This window comes from Haplochromis burtoni, unplaced genomic scaffold (assembly GCF_018398535.1).
Source record: "Haplochromis burtoni strain Fernald_Lab_line unplaced genomic scaffold, NCSU_Asbu1 Contig_27, whole genome shotgun sequence".
NCBI lineage: Eukaryota > Metazoa > Chordata > Actinopteri > Cichliformes > Cichlidae > Haplochromis > Haplochromis burtoni.
In genome coordinates, this window is record NW_024582388.1 from 1978218 (window position 1) to 2005073 (window position 26856).

Sequence of the window (26856 nt, forward strand, 5' to 3'; positions counted from 1 at the left end):
TGGTTGTGTTGATGTTAATTTTACCATTGTACAATAACAGCAGGCTAACATATTAAGGAAGGAATAAGGAGGAAGCCCAGATGATGGACACAGCTTACATTTGTGGAGCTGCAAAGCTGGCAGCATGAATTTTGTCTCACAACCCCCACACGGGGGTCATTTACACTTGTATGTATCGAAAGGGTTACAAATGCGTACGAATCATCCACATTTCTGCATGATATAAAAACTGCCAATGAACTCTCAGCATCAGTTACTTGTCTCATGCAAGCATACTCTTTGCTCCACATTTAGTTTGCTGGGATGTGATCTGCCTGGGATGTGATCTTTACTGCGATCATGTTTTTTTTTTAATCATCTAAATTATCATCTAAATGATGTATGTGGTTCCTCTTACTTGTCAAGCCCTTTGTTTAGCTTTCTGGCTCTTAAATGTCCCATTTCAGGCCACTGCAAACAGCTTAAAAAAAACCCTCTAAAACTCACACACATTAACTGACCTGCAGCAAAAAAAAACAAAAAACAAAACACAAAAAGAAAAACAAACTCACAGACACACAAAGCAACCCAGTAGGACAAAAAGTAGTAAAAATGTTATTCGCTACAGAGCCAAACATTTCCCTCAGGAGTCGGTAGGAACCAAAAATATTGGCGTTACATTCACCAGAGGACCACAAACACATCTCCAAATGAACCATAATTCTATCAAATAAGCAATTGTTTGTGTCCAGATTTATGTGTCAATGTTATGTTTATACTGCCCATATCTATATTTTGCTTTTCACTTGTTTGGAGCAGAAAAAACACAGTTACCAGCAAACAGCTCACAAACAAAAGTCAGAATAGTTTCAGAGTGGGAGAAAAGTGAGGATATAAAATAGACCATTTAACGTGTAAAACTAATTCTTGATGTATCTATTTGTAACAAGCAAAAGCAGTGCACTGTGCCCCGTGCACAAAGAAGCCACCAAATATAGGCCCAAGCTGCCTCAAACAGCCTGGATCCAGCACTGGCTGTCCTACTTTGACACTGGCTCTCACCATAATTTTCTTCTAGAGAAATCAAAATCAGCTCCCCACGGCATCCCCCCACCCTATCACTGTTAAAGCCACAGCCTGAACCACTTCGACCAACTACGGCCAGCTGCAGCTCCCTCAATCGAGAAAGAAAGAAATCAGAGTACACATTTTAAGCAAAACACAAATAAAGAACATGTTAAAGGCATGCTGGCCACAATAAGACCAAGAGGTTTTATAGAAAATCTCTCTTCTGTTCACCACGTGAAGCTCTGTCACCAGCAAGGTTTTCTCAAGCCCATCATTACAAAAATAAAGTAAATAAAATAAAAATGCTTTAACAGTCTCTTTAAATTGGTTGCTTTTTCACTTCATAAACAAATATTGCTTTATTTTCATAAATTGCAGATTTGGAGGAGATTATCCAAACTCTCAAATAACTAATAACTAACTACTTGCTCAACTGACACTCACGTATGCCCTTTAAAAAGTACAAGTTTAGTTTTAAGGTCAGAAAGACTTTCATTAATGGCATAGACACATCTGCTTCTAAATCACCTCAAAACTTAAGAGAATTAACATTTTTGAAACAATTAAAGGTTCTTTTCATGATATTCATGATAGGACTGTGTCGTTGAGGTGATGATTATAGGTTCTACTGTGATTTAAACGGCAGCTTTCAAACCACGAGGATCAGATCAACTTTAAAAAGCCATTTATCACTATTTCATATATTTAAAAAAGTGTGAGCGGGAGGATTTCTGCTCTATGGTAGATCCATTTCACTGCTCTCAGGTAATAAGGTTAACCCTGCCAGTCAAAAAGTACTATAACACATCTGTTTAAGACACTCCTTAGAAAAGTAAACACTGATTTCTGCGCTTTCTTAACGCTAATTTAGAAGGTATTCCCAAAAGGATTCAAGTTTCTCTGATTTTTTTTTTTTTATATATATTAGGTCTGAAAGTAGCTTTGGGCTCTTTTGTGGGTACAGAGCTTTAACCTTCACCTTAACGTCACGTTTTGTGGTCTTAACTCTCAGTTTCAGCTCGCAGGTCTCCTCGGTCTTGCTTTAATCTGCCCTCTAACGTTAGCTAGCTAATTAGCTTTCAGGGCTACAGCATTCCTCAGTGTCCCGCACTGAGGCACAGATACGCACCTTCACCTACCTCCTCCGCTGGCTCCCAGGGGGGAACACACCGACACGACGGTGCTCCCGGGTGTAGTCAAACTCCCAGTAAACTTCGCCGTCGACCGGCCACCGTGTGAAACTATTTCCCTACTTGTCAGGTTTGTCGGAGAGCGGCGTTCCAGTCCGTCCTGCTCTTCCCTAGCCGGTGTGTAATCTACAGCAGTGCTCGCTCCCGTGGAGTCGCTTGCCCCGAGAACTTCGCAACTACCTTCAAGCAAAGATCGTCTATGCAGACAAGACGTGCTATTCTATATATTTTCCGGAAAACACAAAAATAAAACTTTCCGGTTTAACTAATTGTAAGTTACCATAGTCACCGGTCTTGTACATGCACATTTAACAAACTAATTAAACTTAGCACTATTTTATCAGGCAATGCTGTAGTTGTAAGTGGCTAATGACTAATCACTAGCTATCGTAGTGAGACCTCTTCTCTTGTTTGTGAGTTATACACATGGTTCGAACTTTCAGGTGTTCCGGACACAAAAGGGGATTTAGCGCAACCTGGCGGTGATGACCGCGAACTACAAATACATTGTGCGTAATTGTGTCTGCTTTTAAAACGAAAAAGAAATTGTGTCAACTTTTAGTTCATGGCACACATACAATGTGCTAATCAGCCCAATGTGCTGTCAAGTGAGTGACCAGCAAATGAACAATCAATCAACTATCATTTTACGGTTTACAAAATGCCCATTCCTTTCCCTGTGTGTTACAATTCACAGCCCATCTACAAATGGGACCAAAAGCTGCACTGTTCTACATCAAAAGTTTTACACTACTTTTAACTTTGTCTTATTTTTATAAACACTATAAAGACAAACTCATCCAGTTGGCCAGTTTGAACCCTTTAGTGGGCCATTTTGGACCCCAGGCTGCATGTTTGACACCCATCGCTTGAGGCAACAACAGAAATCAAAGTCATTGATGTTTATGAGGCATATTTGGCCAAGATTTTACTTCAAATGAGCCTTTAATGAACCATCTATTTAAAAAGAAAAAAGCATCAGTATTCCCTCAGGAGTTATTACAGGTTTGTTAGTATGCATGGATCACAGCGGCTCTACAAAAGCACAAAAACTGCAAAGGTTTTGTAAAGATACAGTATCGCAGAAAGTTGATTCTGCTGATCTGGACATTGTGTTTTCAGTGGGAGAAATGTTTCATTACTCATCAAAGTGACTTCTTTAGTCTCAGCCGACTGCAGGTTTCCCCGACTTTATAAACAGTACATTTGCATAAAGACCAAACCTAGCACCACTGATTAACAATGGGGTCATGAGGTCAGTTTCATGATCATTAACATGCAGACTGTCATGACCACTGATCAATGGCCAAGAAACAATAGAATTTTACTATTTACAACTTTAACATCCTGAGTCTGGGGGAATCAGGTGTCCCACTGTGGCTGGGACATCCCCGGCATACTGAGAAAATGTCCTATATTTTCACTTGTTTTAGTTGTTGTGCTGGGCGACACACTGCACACAGGTTTGAATCCACCAGCCGACTGGCACTTTTCTGTGTTTGCAAACTTTTCAAAGATGGGTTCAGTCATCAGGACAGCTAGTATATCCCCTGTCAGTTCTTAAATATAATGGGCAGCAAGTTGCTTCTCTAAGACCACTGCTGGTCCCTCCTTCCTTGGCCTTGTGTTTACACACACCTAAATGCTTCAGACCAGCAAACTGCCAAGACCTTTGCTTTAGTCAAGGCACTCACACTTGCAAATGATCATATGCTACTTGTCCTCTTAATTCACGATGAAGCAGTAAGGTGTACTGCTTCTGCACTTTGGCTTCATCTTCATGCAATACGTCATGTATTTCATTCATCTGAGGTCGTATTCACCAAATTTTACGCCCTTCTTTAATTATATGTAAAACCTGAACTGACAGAGGGTGTACTTTCTTTTTGCCATGACTGTAAATTGGATTTATTGGTGATTCTAAAATGGCTGTAGGTGTGAGTTGCTGTCTTTCTGTGTTAGCTAACTGCAGCTTTCCTCACAGCAATTTTCACACTTTGTAAAACCATCTAGTGGGCTGATGCCACTCAGTGGCAAATCCTTCCACTTAAGACTGGGGAAATATTTTATATGTACCTGGATTTGCTTGAAGTGACTGTGTTAAAGCATGAAAGAAGACCCCATCTCTAATTCCAGGAGAGTTCTCAGAACAAAGCCACAAACCAAAAAAAAAAAAGAAACAGTCGACCAGTGTATGTACGTAAAAGGGAAACAGCCACGTGAAACCCATCTCCACATTCACAAGAGTCAAATGACAGAACACAGAGGGGGCAGTTTTTTCCTCATAATTATTTAATCACACATACATTTACATCATGCAGTCAATCCAAAACTGATCTCATTAACGTCCCGTCTCCGTCCGTATCAGAGCCCAGCCATTTGTGCCCCAGTTCTCCAGGAATGATCCAGTACCTTGTCCACTGATGGAGCCCCAAAACTGTCCTTTTAAAAACTGACCAACTATTACACAGTAATAAAAAAAAAGTGGCTACACTTTTAATTTAGAATTAATGCAAAATTTAATTTAGGTAAACACACGTATTTATCTTTTTGCTGTATTTATTCCCCATTTCGTGTCCAGTTTTGGTGGGAGGTCAAAGGATGAACATCTTGAGGTCCACGCTGCAATGTCTCAGCTAAATCTAGAAGGTTACACAGAGGGTATAAACCGTCTCCATAAGACACCAAACACTGTCCTGTCATAGATGCAGGGAGCTACTCCTCCCTGCATCTTGCAGAGCGTAATTATTACAACTGAATACACTTCAGCGACAACAAGCAGTTGTCAAAACTTTTCTTCCCCTCCTCCACTCAAAAACAGCCACATGTGGAGTGTTTTTATCTGAGTGCAGCTAAAGAAGTGCTGTTTTACACCCAGCTTTCCTGTATGGAGATAACAGGTTTTAGTCAAAATCATTTCCCCTCCTTTTGTTTTCCAGCTACATTCGTTCCACCAGTCTCAAAACGTATCCTTTTTCAGTAGAAGTTTCTTTGACCAGTCTTCCTAAAAAGCTTCAAACTCAAAACTTTGGGTCATATGTGATTTTTTATACAATCTGTGCACTTTTGTTAACTTTCCATTACAGCAGCTGCAGTAGATTTGATATAGAATATGAGGTTTATATAAAACAACAAAACAAAAGATCTGCAACATGTCTCAGCTTTTCAGAAAGAGTGATCAAAGAAAGAGAGCACACACCGAGGACTTGACACCAGTGAAAGTAAACGCAACACAAAAAGGAGGATTGGGCAGGTACTACCACTGCAACCACACCCTGATCACACCTGCCGGCCGACTGATATACAGTGTATTTTACAGTATATTGCACTTGCACAAGATGTTAGTGTTCTCATGCTGGGATTACAATCACAACAAGCTCTTTGCCAAATGCAGTGGGGCTTCACAGGGTTAAAATAAAGATGTGATGGGAAATTAATAACAATTTAAAAAAACCCACTAAAAAAAAAACAACAAAAAACAAAAACACAAAAAATCTACACCCCTGGTTAGATTTAGTTAAATAGACCCTTCCTCCAGATGATAACAGAAGATCATTGTGCAATTATAGACCCCGCTCTCCCTGACTGGCTGATCAGCGGCGAAGGTTTAACCCATCAACTGAACGATCCCACTCCACCCGCCCATCATTACCCCCCATTTTGAAATAGAAATCTACACCATCTATGGAACAAAGAAAGAGATACAGTACATAAAACCCAGCATGACACTCTGCTAATTTATAACCGAAAGGGGGCGCATACAGTTACGGGTCTTTTAATCTATAAGGTGTGGGGAGGGAAGACGGAAGAAGCGAGGCACCCTTGAAAAAGAAAACATGACACTGTAGGGATTCAACAGTCAAACTAGTAACAAGAACCAAAAAAGAAGAGGTCCTGAATACACGAGTGAAAGGAGATGAGTTACCGACAGGGACCCAGCGAGGACAGGACGAGCTTTGTGTACTATTTCCATCTATACACTTGCAATCTATGTGCTCCAATGTGCAGAGAGATATTAAACAGCTTCCATTAACACGTCATTATTAACCACTGAGAGAAGTAAAAACAGTACATTTAGCTACGTAGCATAGGCTATGCTAAAAGGTGGAAGTCTGTTGTGTTAACCGGATCCTCCTCCTCTCTTTTCCCTTCATTCTACATTCTTTGCATCCTTCTCATGAAGCCACCATTAACGAGTATAGTTTTTTTTTTTTTAACTTAATATTAAAAACAGTTGGCCTCCACAGGTATTTAGGTAAATACACCTACGGTACACTGTTGCACGTCTTCTTGGCTTTAGTTTAATCCTTGTGTTTAGCCTCGTCTCTCCAGGGAAACGTGTGCAGTAGTGCCAATTTTACAACTGTACAACAAGATCAGACAGAACAGTAGTGCTCGACGCCATCTAGTCAATTCAAAACATTTTTTTGTACTTTTTGTTTTTCCCGTAAAGAAGCATGTAAAATCTACCCAGAGAAAAGTGTGGTTAACAGCCAATGATAATAATAATAATAATTATAATAATAATAACAATGAACTGTACAGAGGTTAGCTTTATAGGGTCAAGCTGTTTCTCACTGTAGGGTCTCCTCTTCGTTTTTTTTGGTCTTTTTTAGTATTAGGCGTTTATTTCTATGAATTTTTTGGATCTTTCGACCGTTACATTCAGCTTGGCACAGTGCAGAACTACTCGCACGACGACAGATGACGACAGACTGTGCAAAACGAAAAAGAAAAAAACTAAATAAAATCAACAAACCCGAAGTTACACATTCGAGTTGCGCTGCGGTTTCGCTCGCCGAGGCTTCGCTCGCCGAGGCTTCGCTCGCCGAGGCTTCGCTCAAGACTGCGTTTGGTTGCCTGAATAAGAATATTATCTTGGCTTTTTGTAAATTAAAACGGTTGTCTTCTTTCTTTTATTATATCCAGTAAGAGAAAAAGAGATAAGTCATGATTAGAACGTCGGGGAGAGGGGGGTGGGTAGGTGGAGGTGTGATGGTGGGGGGGGCTGGAGCTGTACAAGCTGGGAATATTTATATATATATATTTATATTTCAGAAACTCCTTCGTGGTTCCAAAGCAGCGACGAGGAGTCTGTTCGCTGTAATGGAATGACAGGCTGTCGGGGTGGGCGGGGGGTGATATTGGCTTCTTCTGTGGTGTCGTCCTTCTGTTCTGCTGCTCTTCAGCTACATAATAAAAACATATATATAAAAAAAAAAAAAATTAGTGAAGTGCATTAGTGAAGACTACTTTCATTTAACTTAAGTTTTCAGTTGTACAATAAATAAAAATGATTTTTAACAGGATATCTTCAGTACTCCTGGATATTAATGAAAGTCTACCATGCCTGGCTTTTGATGCATTATTGTGTACTTTTAAGAATTGCTGTGTGAGAAAAAACAAAACAAAAACAAAAAAAAAACCTAACAACTACAAACTACTTACTTCTTGTCAGGCTTGCTGCTGCCCCCTCCTCTGATGGACACCGTCTGGCTGTTCTGGTAGAAGCCTCCTCCACTGCGGTTAATGTTGGGGTGGGTGGGGGATGCTACTGGCTGCTGCCCAGGCCTGATGGGTTTGGCTGAGAAGAAGAGGAAGACAAGTTACCTTTAGAAGACGACCGTTTGCTTTATGACAGGCAGCCAATCAGACAAAAGCTACAGTGGAGCCAAAACAGCAGGAATGCACCGAGGCCTGGTATAAGATGAATGTGGATTATTTTGAACTGTCAATCATACAAAGCTAATCTTAGAGAACTTCAGGGGGAAAAAGCAGAGACATAAGCCTAACAGGTTCCCATTAAAGTACCTTTCAACACATATAATCTAAAGAGATAAAAAAATAAATACTCATATTTGGTATCAAATAATTGAGAAATCCAGTAGATATAAAAAAAAAAAAAATACACCAACACAAAGCTGGTGTATTTTTTTTCCCAAAGTAAATTCAGCTTTCTATTTAAACGATATTCATATACAGGTTAGCAAAATCTTCTGCAAAACAGCAACACGATGTTCTCCTTTGAGCCACCATCAAATTAAAATGTTGACTTTCTGTCGTAATTAAAAGGAAGAATGGTGAGGGGTGTTCCTCGCCCTGTTCATTCCTACTAACCAATCTGGGCTGAATGTCCCCTCCTGGCCATGTTCTTGGCTCTGACGGCCTCTTTGATGCGGTCCACTTCCTGCTGGTAGCGCTTGCGATCGCGGGCGGCGTTCTCCTTGGCTTCCTTCAAAGCAGACTCCAAGGCCTTGACCCGCTCAGCCGTAGCTCGAAGACGCTTTTCCAGTTTAGGAAGCTCACAGCGCAGGTCTGCATTATCACGCACCAGCTGTGGGACAATTTGCGTGAAAACGTGGAAATCATTTAGTCATTTTAGCTTCACACATAAGTGCCAACAAGGGAAGATGAGTTGCGCTACAACAGGCAAACAAAAATATGGCATGAACAAAAAAAACAAAACAAAAACAAAAGAAAAACGTTGGTGTGCACATCTGTCTTGTACCTGTTTGTGAACCTTGGTGAGCTGTTCAAGATTGTTCTCAAGAAAGGAAATTTTCTGTTTCTGAGCTGCACTCCCACCTGTGTCATCTGAGTCCATCTCAGCGCTCTGCACAAAATAAAAAAAACATACAGATGTGACTCATGAACAGAGATTAATATACACGCCTCCCATCTGTCACCACATCCTTGTTTATTGCTGCATGTGATTTTTGGTGTGCTCTCTCTCTTTTTAAACTCAAAGTTCTTCTCTACAGACATAAATATTTCTTGGTCAGCTGCCCGTCATCCTGTGAATGCTCACCTTCTTTACTCGGGTGGCCAGGTCCTGGACAAAGAGTTTCCTCAGGTTGTGCAGAGTCTGCAGCTCTTTAGCCTGAAATAAAAACAGAAAAGTGTATTCTAAACTCATTTGCAGGAATAATGAAACAAACACAGCGTGTTTCCTACAAAGGTGAATCCCATTTTTAATGGTAGTGTGTATGTATGCAAAAGTAAGACACAAGCATGCCAAATAATGCTGTTCATAACATGCTCCTCTCAAAATATTTTAACAGCAGAGCATTTTGTGATAAATTAATCATGCAGTAATAGAATCGGCTGCCCAATGTTTCTTCTGCACCACAAGTCATCTTCAACTCCACAGTACTGGACTGTGGACTGGACACAGGCTTCTGCTCCTCAGCCTCGGAGAGACCTCAGCAAAGCACAGCTCTCCATCTGTTGTATGTTCTGATTAGAGTGGCGCACTAGCTTTCAGAGGACTTCCAGAGCTGAACAAAGACTACCGAGTGCTGCAGTCCAACACTGTGAGTTGGACTTTGGTAAAACAGAATAACAATGACGACCACTACAGCGAGCCAGTGGAAGAGGAAACGGGGACTAGACTGCCAAAGTTTCAAAATAAGATCAAGGGAGTTAAATATAAAAGCAGATGGCATCCTTCTCCTGGGATTAAAAAGAATACTAAGCTGAGTAGTCAAAGACACCTGGTCAGACTGTTCAAACCCGTGTACTTCATTTATCAGTCAATTTCAATGAACTCACCACTGTCTCTTCCAGACCCTTCAGGTCCTGTCTGGCCTGCTCCCTCCTGTCCTGCATCACCCTGAAGAAGAACAAAAGAACAATAATACATCACATATGAAATTCTAAAAAACTATAACAAAACTGTGCGTTGACAGAGTTGTTTTTTGTTGCATCTTGAAAGTGAAGAGAAAAACAAACAGAAAATGGCAGCCAGTGGACAGTAAACATACGTGAGCTCGTGCAGCTTGCGGCTCTTCTCCTGATCGGTGGATTTGAGCTTCTCATGCTCCACTCTGAGTCTCTCCTGCTCCAGCATGATCTTCTGATTCAGACTAGAAGAAGCAAAATAAAATCATAATCAGTATGTCTCAGTCAACATATCCAAGTCCTGAGTGCACTTTTTCTACTCTTCTCATGAACCTCCATGCAGTTTCACTTAAACTTTGCATAAATATTTGTTCGACTGTGGGTTTCCATGTCCCACTACTGCATCTATGTGCACAGACAAAGACTGACGACAAAGGCAGCCGGACATTGTAAAGCCTTACTCCTGCAGCTCGGTGATGAGCTTCTCCTTGTTGTCCAGCTCGTCTCTCAGGCTGCTGATCTGTTTCTGATGAGCTTCACGATGGGAGTGGATCTGCTTCTCCACTGCTTCCTGAACACAGACATAAACAGATAATCAGATTCAAAGGAAAGTTTCACTGACTAATAAACAAGCAAAATGATAATGGGATACAAAAAATTACCAGGATGACATTTAGCATTAGCATGGGAGTGACATATTTTAGTAACAATAGTCAGCCAAAGGCCGCCACTGAGAACATTTTATGTAGCATTTTATGTACCCACAATTGATCTCACACTATTATATGGCAGGACAAAATGAGACTCAAAGGACCACTTGTTCTTAATGTCTCTTCTGGCCGTCATCAGCTGATGTGAAACAGCCAGCCCAATAAAGGTAAAAACACACACCAACACAGAAATAAGACAATAAAATTAAGAAACAGAAATTAAAAATAAAATACGTGAGTGTGTAATTTTCCTGTCAATAATAAAATACTTCCCTAAAATAAAACTGATGTTTGTTTGTTTTTTAACATCCTGTTTATTGGGAATGAGGAACACACCTTGACTTCATTGGCAGTCTGGATCTCGTTCTCTTTCTCCATAGCATGGACTTTCTCTGCATAACAGAAAACAATTCCCCATTATTCACTGACATCAAAAGGACAAAGTGCTGAATGCATTGTACAAAAGATCCTCAAAGTAAACTCATTATTTTCTGTAGGAAACCGCACTGAGTTTAACCAGCCGTGAAAGCTTGTTTATTTCTGCTAGACTGCACGTCGTCTTAACCTCCTAGGACCTGGCGTCCACATATGTGGACATCACATTTTGGGTTATTTAGACCAAAATACTGAATTTTGCTCTACAAGGGCCTGATATCCACTTACAAGGACATTATACTGTCCTCATATCCGGCTCTTATTTTTCTTAAAAACAAAAATAAGGTAAAAAAAATAAATCTGTTAATTCTTTGTTTTTACATTCATCGGGCCCCAATATGACCAAATATCAAAGAGAAATTAAAAATCCATGCCGTGGAAGAGTTCAGGTCTTAGGAGGTTAAAGCAGACTTTGAGTGAGTTCCAGTGTCGGTGCTTTAATTCCTGCCCTTCCCTCATAGAGTGACGTACCTTGAGCATTGAGCTTGACAAGTTCCTCATTGAGAGCATCCACATTTTCCTCCAACTGCCTCTTCTTCTGCTCCACATTTTGCAGGTACTCAGTCAAGGACTTGATTTTAGCCTCATGCTTTGGACAGAGGAAAGAGGCACATGTAAATACATAGGTGCCAGTGAAAGCCGTGATTCACTGTGCCGTTTTTGGTTCGTTTCCACATACCTGGGAGATGCGCAGCTGGCAGGCAGCCAGTTCCTTCTCGTTCTCATCCATCTTCTTGTTGCTTTCTGCCTGGGTTCCCTCTAGCTGCTTGCAGCGTTTCACCATCGTCTTCACTTCTGACTTCATCTTGCTGATGTACAGACGGGCCACTGTAAACTCCTCATCAATCAGACCACTGCCACCGTCATGTTGCTGAAATGAAAAAACGACGTTAAGACCACATAGTGGGAAAAGAAATGAGAAAAAGAGGAACAAAAACTGGAAAAGATGGATAGAAGCTGAACCAGAAAGTGCAGAAATCAGCTCAGTACCTTAATGTCATTGCTGCCTACAGCGATGCCAATCTCAGTTAGGTCTTTAAGCAGTGATGACATCATCTCAGTCACCCTCTTCTTCTGGTGGTTGGACATCTCCTTCAGCTTCTGAAGCTCAGAGTCCAGAGATGACAGGATGGACTGCAAGAAAAGAGAAAGTATTAATACAAAGTTAACTGCTATTGAACTATTCAGCACTAACGCTGTCACTGCTCCTCCTTTTCTTCTCTTGGCTGATCCCTTTTAGGGGTCACTGCAGATAAACGACTTCCATCTCACCCTATCCCAGCCCAACACCAACCATCTGCACTTCCTCCTTCACTACATCTATACATTCTGTGGTCTTCCTCTTTTCCTCCTTCCTATCTGCTCCATCTTCAATATTCCTTTGTCCAATATATTCACAACTGTCTCCAAGCTCTTCAGCCTGAGCTGTCCCTCTTGCTTCTTACCAATATTTGAATTTAATTCAGTGCTATTCTCTATAATACAACAATACAACCGGTGTACTGGTGCATGCGTGTTCATCTTTCCCTGTCCGGCATCTCTCTATCACTGTGTTCAAGTATAGCACATGCTGGGAATATTTTATTGCACTTGCAAGTAAAACTTGTGCAATTAATATTATTTCAGCTGTATGTGAGCAGGTGAACCTATAATTAATAACAGCAACTAGTGACCTACTGACGCTCACACTGAGCTAAAATGAGAGAAGCATGTTATTTATGTTTATGTTATTTATTCTATGCATTTTGATCTAATTAGCATACTGATAGATATAAATTCCATAAACTTATGTTATTTTTTATATGTGTCTGTTAGATTTTAAAAAAAAAAAAAAAAAAAAAAAGGTCAGGGAAGCAATATCCAGACGGATTCTGCTGTACAGACAAGAATGATTTCCAGTCCGCAAGCGGAAAAAACTGGATCAATGCATGCCAATTAAAGTTTCCTCCACATTCTCTGACCCTGCACACGACAACTTATGTGGCAAAAGGCTACTACTACTACTACTGGCATTGCTCCCTCACTCCTCTGCTGCTTTTTCAATACGTTCTTGTAAACAGGCATTGAGACTTATTTGAGGGTGTAATTACCTTTGTAAAATCATAAATTAATGTTTTTGCCTTGAGGCACGTAATAAGAATGAAGGCATTTAGTCAATCTGCCAAGTACTTCTCCACTTTATGGAACATGGTTCAGTTACTTACAGAAATAAAGGTTCTGCAGCACCAATTAATATGCACATGTTTGCCGGGTGAATGTGTCAGTTCTAGTTTTTAATCCCCGCAGGTTTTAAAGGCTTTAATTATAGCGCTGTGTCTGTGTGTTGCATATTAACATGGCCACTATAAAGGACACGTAAAAGGCACCTGAATGAAATTAAAGTATCACTGAGTCTATGAGCATGCTGATATCTGTTCCGGGCTCACCGATTTCTGGCTGAGCTCCTCGCTGATGGTCTCAAACTCCTTGGTTTTATCCTCCACCTCTTGGCTCTTCTGGTCATAATTGACAGCCAGCTCTTCCAGAGCCTGCAGCACCTCCTTCACCTCCTCCTTTGAGGCTTCGTTTTCCGCCTGGAGGCGGTTCAGCTCTGTCTGGAGGTTCTCATGATCACGGCGGGAAGAGGCTAGAAGCTGGATGAAGGAAAAGCAGCTTAACTTTGTTTTATTCTTTTAAACGTGTCATTGCAACAATAAGGAAAGCTGACTGCATTTTAAGTCCAATAAAAACATTTTTCATAGTGATGTGACAGCTTCACGTTTTTCCTCGCTCCTGTGAAGCTACAAAGATCACGAGTTCACTCTGCATCTGTGCCTCCACGCCACCTGTTAGACCTCCAGTACTCACCTCCTCCTGGTCCAGCATCTGTTGCTTCAGCTTCTCAGCCAGCTGGCTCTGCTGGTTGATTTCCTCATCCTGTAAAGGGTAAAGACAGACAGCAACATCAGCATTTACGCCAGGCCAAACACCACAAGTAGACAATTACAAGGTGAAAGACCACTGGTTAAACAAAGAATGGTCTGGATGATTAAAGGAACATTTTTCTCATTTAATAACTGAAGATTTTCAAAAGAAGACACAGACTTCTACTTCCCAATGAAAAGGAAGCAGAATAAAGTCTGACGGGAATCAATCTTTAGTTACTGGTATAACTTAACTGTTGTCGCATTTTCACATTTACTAAGTAGTAATTGTTTAAAACCTGTCACACACAGGTTGACAAACGCACCTTATCATCCAGCTGTTTATAGAGTTTGGCCAGCTCTGCTTCACACTTGTCCTTCTCCACGTCAGTGAGCCGAACGCCGGGCACGTTGGGCGTTGAGGCCGCCTTTTCGTTTATAACATTATCCAGGGCCAGCACCTCGGCGTTGGCTTTCTCCTTATCAAACTGCTCCTCCACTGGCACGCTCTCACCTGAGGAGCAGCAGGAAAACGTGTGTTCAGTAGATGGAAGAAGAGTTGTTTCTTTCATGCGCACATAAACGGCACTGAGAAAGGATTAGAAGACAGCCTCACCATTTCTCCAGCGGTTCAGCTCATTCTCCAGCCACGTGATGGTGTTCCTCAGGGTCTTGTTCTTCTCCTTCTCTCTCTCATACTTCTGCTTCCACTGCTCTGCTGTCAGCTCAATGTTCACTGTCACTGTGTTCTTGATGGTCTTTGCTCTGGATTATGAAGAAATACATTTTTGTTTTCCACCAGAGAAAAACCTCATGCATCATTATTCATTACAAGGAAAATAGCACATAAATGCACCATCTGGGACTTAACAAGTATTTTTTTTATAACTTTATATTCTGCTTTGTTGTAAATCTGATATTTATAATTACATTTTCTAATGTAGTTGCTTAATTTATATGAAAACATTTTCTGTAATGTCAAAGTGGGACATGAAGCTGATTTGTTTTGACAAAACCAACACAGTTGAAAATTTTCCATCAGCCTACTGACCTCTGCCCGAACATTAGGGTGGTTTTGGTTTCAGCCTCATTAAAGGAGGAAGGTGAGCAGCAGATGACAATGGTGGTTCGACAGTTACCGCCCAGCGAGTCCTGCAGGATACGGGTCATCTTGCTGTCTCGGTAAGGGATGTAAGCCTTGAAATGGGCAACAAAAAACATAAAATTCAATGACAGAAAAGCACACTTGTATTCAAACACAAGTAAAACATCAGCTCTGCAATTAATCCCATAAATATGAAATTAGGATTAATAATAACTAAATGTTTTATAGTCATCACATATAGCTCAATTCCCTGAAATAAAATTAATAAATAAAAGCTTTAGAGAAAAAGAAAAGCTTTTTTTTTTTTTAAACCACAGCACATGTGTAGTCACTGACATTAGTGACTAATATCAGTGACAGGATAAGACATGCATCAGGTTCTCAGAGAAGGTGGCATTGTCAACAGAGATACTCAACCTCCTTTTTGACAGAGGACACTTTTGAAGGACAGGCGCAGTCAATTAATATATTTACCAGAAATTAAACAACCAATAAAAAGTGAAGAAACATTAAAAGGCCTGGAAGTCAGCTTTTTTCAATATGATTTACCTACAAATTTACAGCGTATATTAACAATACTAACTAGGTAAAATTTCTTATTCTTTCGGCCCCTCTCTTATTAGGTATGGCCACAGTAGATCACCTACTTACTCAGCCTATCCCTAACACTCTCGTCTGTCACACCAAACCTCTCAGGTCTTCCTCTTTTCTTCCTGCCTGATCTCATCACACACAAAGATCGCGACCAATCCTACAAGTTTCTGGGCTCAGTCACTCAAATCACCTTGCTCTTGCCTCCCTTACAGCTGAAATAGGTCCATGCCTGTGCCCTGGCCCTTCTGAAATCCCCTCTCCATTTAGCCGAGGCAGTGAGTCGGTTTGAGTCATATTGAATAAAACATCAACCCTTTAATGTTCTGCTCAACCATTTGGTAGGGCATTTTGAGTCCTTATATTGTTCTGGAACCAGCACTGACATTAACTTGACCTGCCTGAGCAACTTCTACCACTTGGTTTTGATAGGTTATTTTTAAAAGAATCAACTGGATGTCAATATGTCTTTTAATGGTTAGCAATGACAAAGCTAACCACTAAAAGACATATTGAATGCTTGAAATGTGGACAAGTTGGGTATATTTTTTTGGTCATGAGGCATGGTTTAGGCTAGAGGCATCGCTGTTGACGACAATACCCCATCAGCCTTTTACAGCTGAGGGTTAAAAACCTTTATCCGCCTATATTACAGGTCTCACAAGTTTAGAAAAAACGGACATTTAAATAATAACTTGATATATGATTCACATTTATCCAAATGGCTAAGCTGAAACGGCCTCCTATACATCACACTCCTACACACAGTAACGGTAAGCAAGACATCTGTGGACAATAGCTCATTTGTTTTACACCACTGCCCGCCTCAGGTTGTTTACAAAGCCAAGAGTCTCTACATCAGACCAATCGTTGATCAAAATGAAAAGGGTGAAATCAGAATGAAAATTGCTGGGAGAAATGTTTTTGCTTTTTTTTTTTTTTAATCTGCGTAAGTGTTACTGCAGCACAAAGAACCTGTAGAAGGCTGAAAATGTTACTTTCACATCAAGACCACAGAAAAGGACTGTGGTTTTTCAACAAGCACACCAAGCCTGGGGTTGTGCAGCTGGTCTGTACCGACTTTGCTTCTGTTTACTACAATAACAGTAATGCCTGTCTGCTTCAAAATGCAACAGAAGCATGAGGCAAAAGAGCATAGCCTGAGGTTATAACAGATTTAATGCTTATTATGCTGAATACACCACATTATGCTGTGAAAACCAAATTATTTTTCATAATGTTTTGAACCAAAGACAGACCTCAAATATAAAACACCTTTACCAAATGGATAATTATTCATCCAAAATAAATAATAAAAATCCTAGACACTATCAAAAAATACTCATAAACAGACCTCTTAAAAAGGAGAAATTGGCACACATTTGAAGCATTCTTAAAAGCGGGGCTTTTCATAGCATTTAGGGAGCCGGTATATGATTGAGGGCCACAAGGGAACTTTTAGTAAATGCCTCAAATGCTTTGTTTTTTTAGGTAGTTTTTGCAAGTTTGTAGTTCTTCAGTAATTTGTGAGGTGACTACTACATTCTTTGACATCAGCTGCATTTGCACGTGTTAGGATGGTGGGACGTTCAAGTTTAAATGGAAGAAAAAAAAATACTCCTTTGTTTTACACTGCTGAATCACAGTAAGAGTCTAAAATCTATAACAAAGTAGTACTGACCGTTCCTTCAGCCAATGCAGAGATGACATTTCCCAGGGATGACAGGGACTTGTTGATGTTCTTGGCTTCATCCAGCACTGCTCCCTCAGCACCTGTTTTACTGACCTGAGAATCACAGAATAAATAAAGTTCAATAGTCAACAAAAAGAATGGATTGTAGCCTGAATTATTTGCCACTACATGAAAAAAAAACACAAAAAAAACAAAGGAACAATTTATATTACAATAATTTATCACTAAGTTACTGCTAGAGCAGAATAAATACCACTGAGGCCAATATGTAACAAATGTTCCAGCTTACCTTTTCACTACCAGCCAGATCTACCAGGTAGAGCTTTCCACTGAGCTTCTGCTCTGTTTGAGTATTCTCCTGTTTAACGTTGATCAGGAAAATACTGTGACTCCTGGAGCTGTGCTCGTTCATGTCTGAGGGAGAGGCGACATTGGGTCAGACATCATCAGCCTATAAAATACAAAATCTACAGTAAATAGATTCATGACAGAGGGTGGTATCTTACTTGTAACTGCTACATGTCTGTTAGCTTTTCCTTCATCAATTGTATCCATGACCTCCTCTGGGCTGCAGACAAATCTCTCAGTGCAGCCCTTTACAAAAGGAAAACATGAGGTTAGACTCTTGGTCTTCTCTTTCCAGCAGGTTTTACCAGTTTGTTGAAATCTGATATATATGAGTAGGTCTCACCTTGACATAAGGTACTCTGTTTTTGTCTTCGTGCACTGACAAATTGGTCTTTGACACTGGAAGTAAATTGGAATAAATCAGCCTTACAAACTAATTTTGAACTATAAACATTTAATTCAAAGGCATTATAAAAGACAAAGCCATGACATTAGAAAGAATCCTGAAATGAAATCTATAGATGCAACAGAAATGGCAGGGAAAAAGCCTTTAAAACCATAAAACAGCAAACAAGTGCTTTTTGTTTTGTCAATATTTGACTAGTTTCTCTGTATATGTACATTCCAGTGACCAGTCAAATTAAATTAAATTTAGATAACATTTCAAAATTACTGTCTAAATTAGTGCCCTGTGGCATTTCACAATGCTGCCAAGTGGCGAGACTTGTAGATGTATTGAAACTTATGGACCCATTATACTCGCTGTTCCTGCACTGGCCATATAAAGGCCCTTTATCCGACCAGAAAGTTTTATTATTCATATCTTCATGTGTGTTCAGTCTTCTGCCATTTCTACATCTATCTTCACTGTCTTGGACTTCTAAACCATTTCCTTTTAGATCGTTTACAACAAACAAAGCCAGAAAAACCCAATCAGCAAGAAATATGACGACCTGTAACTTTTTTACAATTAATAATAAAACACGTAGTTTATTAAAAAATGACAACAAAACCTTATTATGCAATGTAGGGCAATATAAGAACTGGTACTGTGAGAGATTTAAGGCACAGCACAACTGACACAACAAAACACCGAGGATCAGCTTCTGCAGCTCATTTTGATATGAATATATAGTGTGTACTTGTACTGTTAGCATAACACGCATGCTACGGACTTGTGTAGTAGTGATTTTTGATAATACAGTGCATCTTGAATTAAAGATGGCAAGTTTCTTTCTTTACCTTTACCTGCAATTTTCACTGAGACAGTGAAGATGGCAATTCAAGATACGTAAAACAAGGCCACAAACTCACATGTTAACAAGCTTGCTAGACCTCAGTAAGCATCAGTAAAATCACTTGTCCTGACTCTGCATCCTCATGCAACCAACTAAAAACCGCCCCTCCCTTTGGTCATCTTTCTATTTCTGCTATCTTGAGTCAAGATGCCAGTGACTTGGTAAAGAAAGTATACATCATCCCACTATTCATAGAGCACTTTATAAAGTTGTACTTGATAGTGTAAACATATATGACTCAAAATGTGTAAGCATGGATAAATAAAATACAAATAAACAAAAGAAATATTTCTCTTGAAACAGCCTGCTCCTATGCTTAGTTTTTAGATGTTTTTATACATTGTTGCACTTACAAAATTACCTACATTTGCAATTCTGTACATATACAGCTAACAACTGCCACACCGTGCTTCTAACTGCTGCTCATTAATTTCCATTTCACAGACTTCTCCTTTGACATGTGTTACCAAAGTTTGGTACAATTAGAGGAGATGAGAAATGTTTGACACTTACCGTCCAAAAGGTCCCGGATCTTGTCTAAGTAGATTTCAAAATATGAAACCTGTAAACAGATAAACAATCTCATTATGCAGGGCCAAACTGAAGGAACAAACTAAACAATCCAGATGCACACTCATCGATCTGCCTTACTCTAAGAGAAAGATGTGCGAAGGTCTGAAGAGTGTAGTTTGTAATTGTTTCTTGGATCTTTTTGATTAAATGATTTAATTCATTTCTTCACACATACTTCAAATACAGCAGCAGCAGACAGTTAAAATCTGGTACTTAGTACAGTTTCACAGTAAGGGCTTTAACATAAGAGCAGAGCTCAAAGGAGGTGGGTCAAGCAGGAAATATGACATTGCAGTTCAAAGCATATCACCCTTCTCCGTCTCTTATATTGTCTCAGGCATAAGAAATACAGAATAACCGCAGGCTACAAAAAAAGAAGGAACTAAGCAGCTTGTCTCTTGCACTCATAGTCTCAGATCTTAACCATATATCTGAAAATGTAACTTCAGTTTTAAGGAGTAAAAACTGCACTTTTTATAAAAAACTTTTTTTATCTGTTGGATCACTGTATTGTGCATCCCGTCTTCTTACTTTGATATGAAACTCTAGGTTTTCGTCCATGGAATAGATGTAGTTGAAGATGTCTTGCACTATCCTGGGGATAATTCCCATTGAATCTGTGTCATGGAGATTCCCCTGGGAAAACAGAACAAATTACTGTAATGTCTCAAAGTCAAATGAAAATTTTATTGAAGACAAGACTTGGAGGCCATCCTTACCTCCATGGTGTGTGTTTTACCAGATGATGTCTGCCCATATGCAAAAATTGTCCCATTATAACCCTCGAGAACATCTACAAGAAAACCCAAAACAACTCAGAACTTAGTAAAGCAAAGATTCATCTGATCTGCTGTGTAAATGCCTGTAAACAAACAAATATAAAATGATTACAAAAATAAAAACGACCCCTCACCTTTTACAATCTTTTGGGCGCAGGCGTTGTACACTTGTTCTTGTGTTGTATTTGACTGAAACACTCTGTCAAACATGTAAGGTTTACCCTGCAGGGGGAAAAAATAAGAAAAAAAAAAGGAGGAGGAGTATTAATGACAGTAAAAAAAAGAAAAAAGAAAAAAGAAAGCCAATAATCTGCAATCTCTGAAAAATAAACCGACTTGTGTTTTGTAAACAGATGTGTGTACAATAGTTTCTTTCACTAACAGACACAATAGGAATTCACTACGGACCATGTTCCCACCCAGAATCAGATAGGTGTTTCCTGATGGAAGCTGTCCAGCAGGCTGTAAGTTATACAAACTTAAAAAAATGTCCAGCAGCAGCAGCATAGATTCATCTACAGTAACTCAAAGATAGACATGGGGACCCACCACACAATATTATTTATTTGGATTACTAAATAATACTTTGTTACAATAAATAACAGATGAGTAATCAGCTGCTTATCCAAACAGTTTCTTGCTACAGATGTTCTGCACTTGGTGACGGTAGTTCTTCTTCTGCAGTCTTTCACAGCACAGTGGAGCAGCCCACTAACTGCCTCTCCACCTGCTGCAAAAGTTCTGTTTTTTGTGGCCTTCTAGCTTACAACATAAGGCCTACCATCATAATGGTAGATGGTGATGTCAGGGTGGACCCCTGATCGTGACACAAGAGACTCGCCAGTACATGGTTCTGATCAGCCTGCCAATGGCAGAACATGACACCAGAAGGACTAGCTGGTAAGCAGTAACTGAACCTTAAAAATAAAGAGTGGCAGCATTGTTCACCAGTAAAATCATTAATGGTTGTAAAGTCTACGTGTGGGGAAACACTGTTAATTGTACTTTAGGTGTGTTTCATCAGTTAAGTGTTTAAAAGCATTTTTTCCCCAAACACATTTTCCTTTTTTTTTTCTTTTTTTTTTAAGAGAGAAAACTGAAAGATACCAGGAAATGTATTTTAATAGGATGGATGTCATCTGATGTTGGAAAAAATAAATAAATAAACCTAAACTAAAACCTTGGCGGCTTTTATACTGTTGTATTTTTTTACTCTCCACCCAATTCATCCTTTGTCAGCTGCACTCTAGTTAACCTCTAAATGCTTGCATTTCCCATCTAATATAGCTTTTCTCATCCCACATCTCTCTCCCAGCATTTGAAATAAACTAAAGTATACCCTGAGCTTTTAGTGCTAATTTAAGAGCCATCCTGCTTCAAAAAAGCCAAGTGTATCTCACTCTGACCCACAGGCTAGTCAAAACTTCAAAGTAGACTTTCAGTCAGATAGCAATCAATAGCTGGCAAGATGACGAAGTGCAAGATGAGGAAGAAGATGATGAACTGCAGGGCGATAAAACTAATGCTACAAGCAAATCTGAAGTTCAGCTGGGATGGCATGCTATCTCTGAAGGTTTGGATCTCTCATCTTGTCTTCAGCCGTACAGGCGAGGACGTAGCTGTGATGTGTTAACAGTCTGAGCACAAGAGAGCCTCATTAGTGATAGCCCAGGTTAAAAACAGACATGGCAGCAGGTAAGTTACTGTCAGATTCAGCGTTAACACCTGTTTAGGAAGATGAAAATGACGACAAGCAACTGCTGTCACCTTGAAGGCTCCACTTACTAGCTTACTAGTTTGAGGCCAGGAATAAAAGCAAACACATTCACTACTCAAGGTGAAGTCACAGATACTTCATAGCCTGGCAGCAAACGCAACAGCCTGTTTACCGGTGTTGGAATCATTCAGACGACTGCAGCTGTGCTTAGATGTCCTCAATTTGCACACCGGCTCATAATCCCCTCCTGACAGACGGTCGCATCTAAAGCACAGCTCTGTGCAATACCTACCGGCAGCATCTTAAGACATTTGTAATTCATTCCAGTTAGCCACATCCCGGAAACTGACCCAAAACAAGAGTGCTGAGCCACTATCAGGACTGCCAGACGCTGTCAGCAAACAACAGAGCTTGACTTTAAAGTCCTCATTGTTACCTGCACTTATGTCTAATGGGATTACTGTCTGTAATTGTAACTGCAGTGAAATGTATTGTTAGAGTATTTATGAGTGCTCTGTCACACCCCTTGCTTCCTGATGGTTTTCTATCAGGAGTATTAAGTTATATCTTAGACAATAGAGCTACAATTAGATTATTCTACCAACACCCAATGCATCTTAATATTCGAAGCATGATACAGCCATGGGGTTTTTTCCCCAAATCTGGATTTTTCTTACATATGGCAGAAAAAAATAAAAGGTGTTGACTGCTTTCAATCTTCTCTGTCATCTGTTTAAGTGCTGCTGTCACAAGGACAGAAAATCTTCAAACCATTTCATATCATTTCTGTTTCAATTTGCTCCTTTTGCATATTTTTTAACCTGATTTCGCCGTTTTGTCCAGTTTTATTTTACTTAGCTTTTTTATGTTATTTAGATTTTTTTGTTGTTATGGTTAATGTTTTGGCTGCTGGAACACAGTAAGTTCCCATGGTTTGGGATAAATACAGTATATCTGATTTATCTCATCTTATATGTTGCATAAGCACTTTTTTTATCCTGTGTTTCTCCATACTAGGGTTTTCACAATTATATACATAAATATCAATACTCCTGTATTAAGTGATACTAAAAATTTATATCGAATTAAAATACACCTTTGCAACAGTGTCGATACCAACAGTGGCCTCTTCCAGCCGATTCACAACTTCACACCACACTGCTGCAGATAGACGATGAACGTTAACTATGTGTTTATTCTTAACTTTTTCATACTGTTCTTCTTATAAAATAATTCAATTATTTAGAGAGTAAGTATTATTGGTGTTTGTGACCTAGGTATCAGTGCCTAGGTTCTGAAACATATTTTACCTTCATGATCTGTGATAAAATGATCCAAATACTCTGTAAAAACTTCTAAATACTTATTTTATTAACTCTAACTTCAAATTGGGAAAGAAAAAATTAAAATTAACAGGTTAAATTAACAAGTTTTCGAGAGATGACTTTGCCATCACTTCGGTTGTTGCAGGGTGGGGTCAAAATCTTCCCCTTTGTGAAAACAATATGGTATCAAATATTTCCCGAGGTATCAGTACAGAGTTTCAAATTCTAGTATTGTGACAACCCTACCAAACACATCAATCTTACTTGGGCAGACCATCCAACAATACTAGCGACTCATTTTAGCATTTACATGTGTAATCAAAAAGTTCTCGTTTTAAGAGTTTAGTTGCTGCTAACCACCTAGCCGTCTAGGAGTCCTAGGACGTAGGACCTACTTCAGTGCTGCCACCTTACTCTACAGCTTGCGTCTGTCCTTGGAAATTCTATGTGAGCTGGAAGGTTCCTCTAACAGCAGGTGAAGGACCAGGTGTGGTCATGTCATGGCCATATTTCCGGAGCAGAACTATCCACCAACTGCCACCAGCAGCTCACTTGAGAAGCATCTTATTATAATGTTTAGTTATTTCCCACTGGGAAAAACAAACAATTCCAAGAGGAGAAACTAGTGTGTAGCTCTTTATCCACCACACATGCACTCATATACATACGGTACATACAGTACATATAATTTTTTATACAACATTTCCTTTTATATCCTCTTTTGCATAATTTTCCTCCCATTTATCTTTCACGCTTTTGCAGTACTACACTTTGTAAAAGTACCTCAAAGCTGTTCTTGAGGGACATCTGAGGCTAATGTATGAAAATAGCAAACGTAAAAGCAAAGGAAGGGGGTGACGACCTGATCTTTCTGTGTACCACTGACGGAGAACGAAAGCAAGCATGAATAATTCACCTGCTGCACACTCACACTAGGATGGCAAAGCTTTCTTGGCAAATCAAGCTAGTTACGACACCCATACCACCTCATCTGGAAACTTCATCTACCTCTCGCTTTCAAGCCAAAAGACTGGGAGTACCTAAAAGTGAGCTACAGGGGAACTCTGATGTATTGCGTGAATTCCTCCGAAAAGACAAAGTGTGCTGGTAATCAGCAAATATCAAAGCTAAAAAGGAGCATTAAGCACTATCAAAATGGTCTGCACTGGTCTAGCTGCTTCTCTTTACAGCTGGAAGTGTGGGCACTGATGCTGAGGTATCAGTCCCAGCTCAGAGTCCACGCCCTGAATTGTTTCAAAAAGGACATAAAGTATGAGCTAAGAGCATCTGCAAAACAAAATACATCACCATAATAATTACCCTCCCCACCCGCAGTGGTTGCCCAGCGCCCACTTGCTCTGATTGGTCCAACAGCTGGTAACCAGGAGAGAAAAACACCAGGGGATTACACAGGATCCCTGAGCTGCTGCCGGTCCTGTACTTCTCGAAGCAGATTTACCAACAGAGACTATTCGCTTCTGGCTCGCAACACTTGCGTCTCTCAAAATCTGCACTGGTATTTTGCCACTATGACTGGCACTCTGAACTGGGCAGGGCCGCATCATGCCTTAGCTGCACAGACAGTGTGCCTGCTATTAGCTGGAGGCCTGAAGTCATTGTCAGCAAAACTATTCAAGAACTCAGCACACAGCTCTAACGGTCATCTCTGTTTTTGCATGACAGGAAATGAATGGCTGTGTTGTACTCTACAATCACCACCTAAATTAGTAGTTTTACTCGAGAAGACGTGACTCAAATTCACGACAAGTTTCTATTGCCTTGTAATCTCTCTTAAAGCTGTATTTCCATTGGTGATCATATCATAAAGATAGCAAAGTCCACAAAGAGTGAGGCAGTTTGCCGTCAAGAAAAACTAATATTTAACCACGTTTTCTTCAAATAATATGCCACTCCCTTTCACCTGTTGAGCATACACTGTAAAATTTATATGTCAGTTCAGGTTTAGGGCTGTTTGCTTCTTAATTACAAGTAACTGTGAAATACATAAAGATTGGGTAACTTCCTTTTGTGTAGAGGCATGCAATGGCAGGGCATCAAGTTGTGTGAACAGCTCCTGCTCTAGACATGCTTTACAGGCCTGCGATGACAAAGCATCAAGTGCACATTATTTGCAAATGGTTCTCAAGTCAAGTTCTTTGTTGGTTTAGTAAAATGGAGGTAACGTGGTACTGCAAGGCATTTCCTTCTTTTGTTGTGATGGTAACTGTTCCAAAGCCTTTTATCCTTATCAAGTGCAAGGGGGGTAATTAAACTAAAGACAAAAAACTCTAGTTTAAACATCCTGAAAAGAAAACACATGGATTTTATAAGATAGCACTGCAATGTGTCCAGTCACTTTAGTCCAACAGACTACAACTGGCCTGCATGATAATGGACATTTCCACTCCCAGTTATTGTGTGTCCACGTTTCCTCTTCCTCATTCCCACCCTCATATCCAATACTCTGATAAACTTGCATGGTCTGCAGAAGGGTTGGTTCAACAGCCAGTTGGTCGGCTATCTGATGTTAGCTCTGATTAAGCTACAGTATTAATACTAGCCAGCTAGCCGAGGCCAGCTAATCTGTCAACTACCAGCTGGCCTAGCCTGCTAGCCACTACCAAATCAAAGCTGGCTTACGCTCCAAAGCCCTATGCTGACGAAAACTGTTCATAATAGAGTTATCGTTACAGATGCACACTCTATGAATAATTTATATCGTTATAATATTGTAGTTTGTAAGGGATGGGACTGGCAGGCAAGCGCGCGGCCGCCGACGACATTTTAACCTGTCGCTGTGTTTGTGGCTTTGTTGAATGACAGCTCGCTAGCAATGACAGGGCAACCGCGAGTGGTGACATTTTTATGACAACAACTACTGGGCTTTGTTTCCGAAACGTGGAATTAAATCCTGCCGGAGTCTGTATATAAAATTAAAGCTGAAGACTTAGCACGTTATATGTGAGCCACTGAATCGAGGCGCCAGCCGAGGGCCAGCGAAACAACGCAACCGTGAGCAGGTTAGCGCCGCTAGCTACCAGGCTAAGGTGCTAACTGCCGTCAACGAAAGACAAAAATGGCGTACGGCTGCCAGTGCCGGAGGGCTCTGTCAAACAGGTAGCAACACAAATCAACTCACCCCGATAATGACGGTATCTTCCCCTTGAAACTTGGGAATGTACTTGTCGCCCCTGGTCACCTCGGAGCTGTTCAGGGGCCTAAAACGGCACATCACTTTGATGGTGCACTCCGCCGGGTCGGCCATCTTCCACGGTTCAAGAATGGAAATTCACGAGAAGAATTAAAGTATATACTGGATCTCAGGGGCGGCCGTGAGAGGCGAAAAGGGAGGCCGAGCCCCTCTGTCCCAATCTCAGGTTCTAGAAAGGGCGATGATCAGTTGGACATTAGACAAAAATCCTTGTTTTTCCACTCAGTCACTTCCCCCCGTCCTGTTAGGAAGCCATGATACCGGTGGATCAGCGGCTGGCCACCTCACCCCTCCTGCTACCGTGGATGTGG

The 26856-nt window shown here is 40.3% G+C and overlaps 2 protein-coding genes across 8 annotated transcripts in view; both read right to left on the minus strand.

Moving 5' to 3' along the window:
• LOC102290368 (rho GTPase-activating protein 12) overlaps positions 1–2374 on the minus strand; it is a 58779-nt gene extending 56405 nt beyond the window's left edge. For 6 of the 7 annotated variants that reach the window (XM_014332323.2, XM_014332322.2, XM_014332321.2 and 3 more), the window contains exon 1: positions 2177–2374. The gene's annotated coding sequence lies outside the window, so the exon portion shown is untranslated. The remainder of the gene's footprint in view (positions 1–2176) is intronic. The other variant, XM_005918036.3, reaches the window with a different exon arrangement.
• Positions 1966–26856, minus strand: LOC102291500 (kinesin-1 heavy chain). The gene is made up of 26 exons (XM_005918041.3): positions 26474–26856; positions 20427–20514; positions 20233–20306; positions 20045–20149; positions 19454–19502; positions 17986–18041; positions 17801–17888; positions 17584–17708; positions 17283–17387; positions 14957–15102; positions 14522–14670; positions 14232–14419; positions 13850–13918; positions 13429–13635; positions 11993–12136; positions 11682–11873; positions 11474–11591; positions 10904–10959; positions 10319–10428; positions 10001–10102; positions 9789–9849; positions 9046–9117; positions 8746–8850; positions 8355–8571; positions 7686–7821; positions 1966–7426 (listed from the first exon to the last, which is right to left on the minus strand). Exons 1-26 carry the CDS (start codon positions 26597–26599, stop codon positions 7423–7425), a joined length of 2892 nt encoding a protein of 963 aa, XP_005918103.1. The 5' UTR covers positions 26600–26856; the 3' UTR covers positions 1966–7422.

What these genes read in the sequence shown, in the direction of transcription:
- LOC102291500 (XM_005918041.3), bottom strand. Translation starts at nt 26,599, where the DNA reads ATGGCCGACCCGGCGGAGTGCACCATCAAAGTGATGTGCCGTTTTAGG. An exon ending in ACCTAGAGTTTCATATCAAA is followed by an intron (nt 19,503 to 20,044) that starts GTAAGAAGACGG and finishes ATCTGTTTACAG; the next exon opens with GTTTCATATTTTGAAATCTA. An exon ending in ACAGAGTACCTTATGTCAAG is followed by an intron (nt 17,889 to 17,985) that starts GTGAGACCTACT and finishes CCTTTTGTAAAG; the next exon opens with GGCTGCACTGAGAGATTTGT.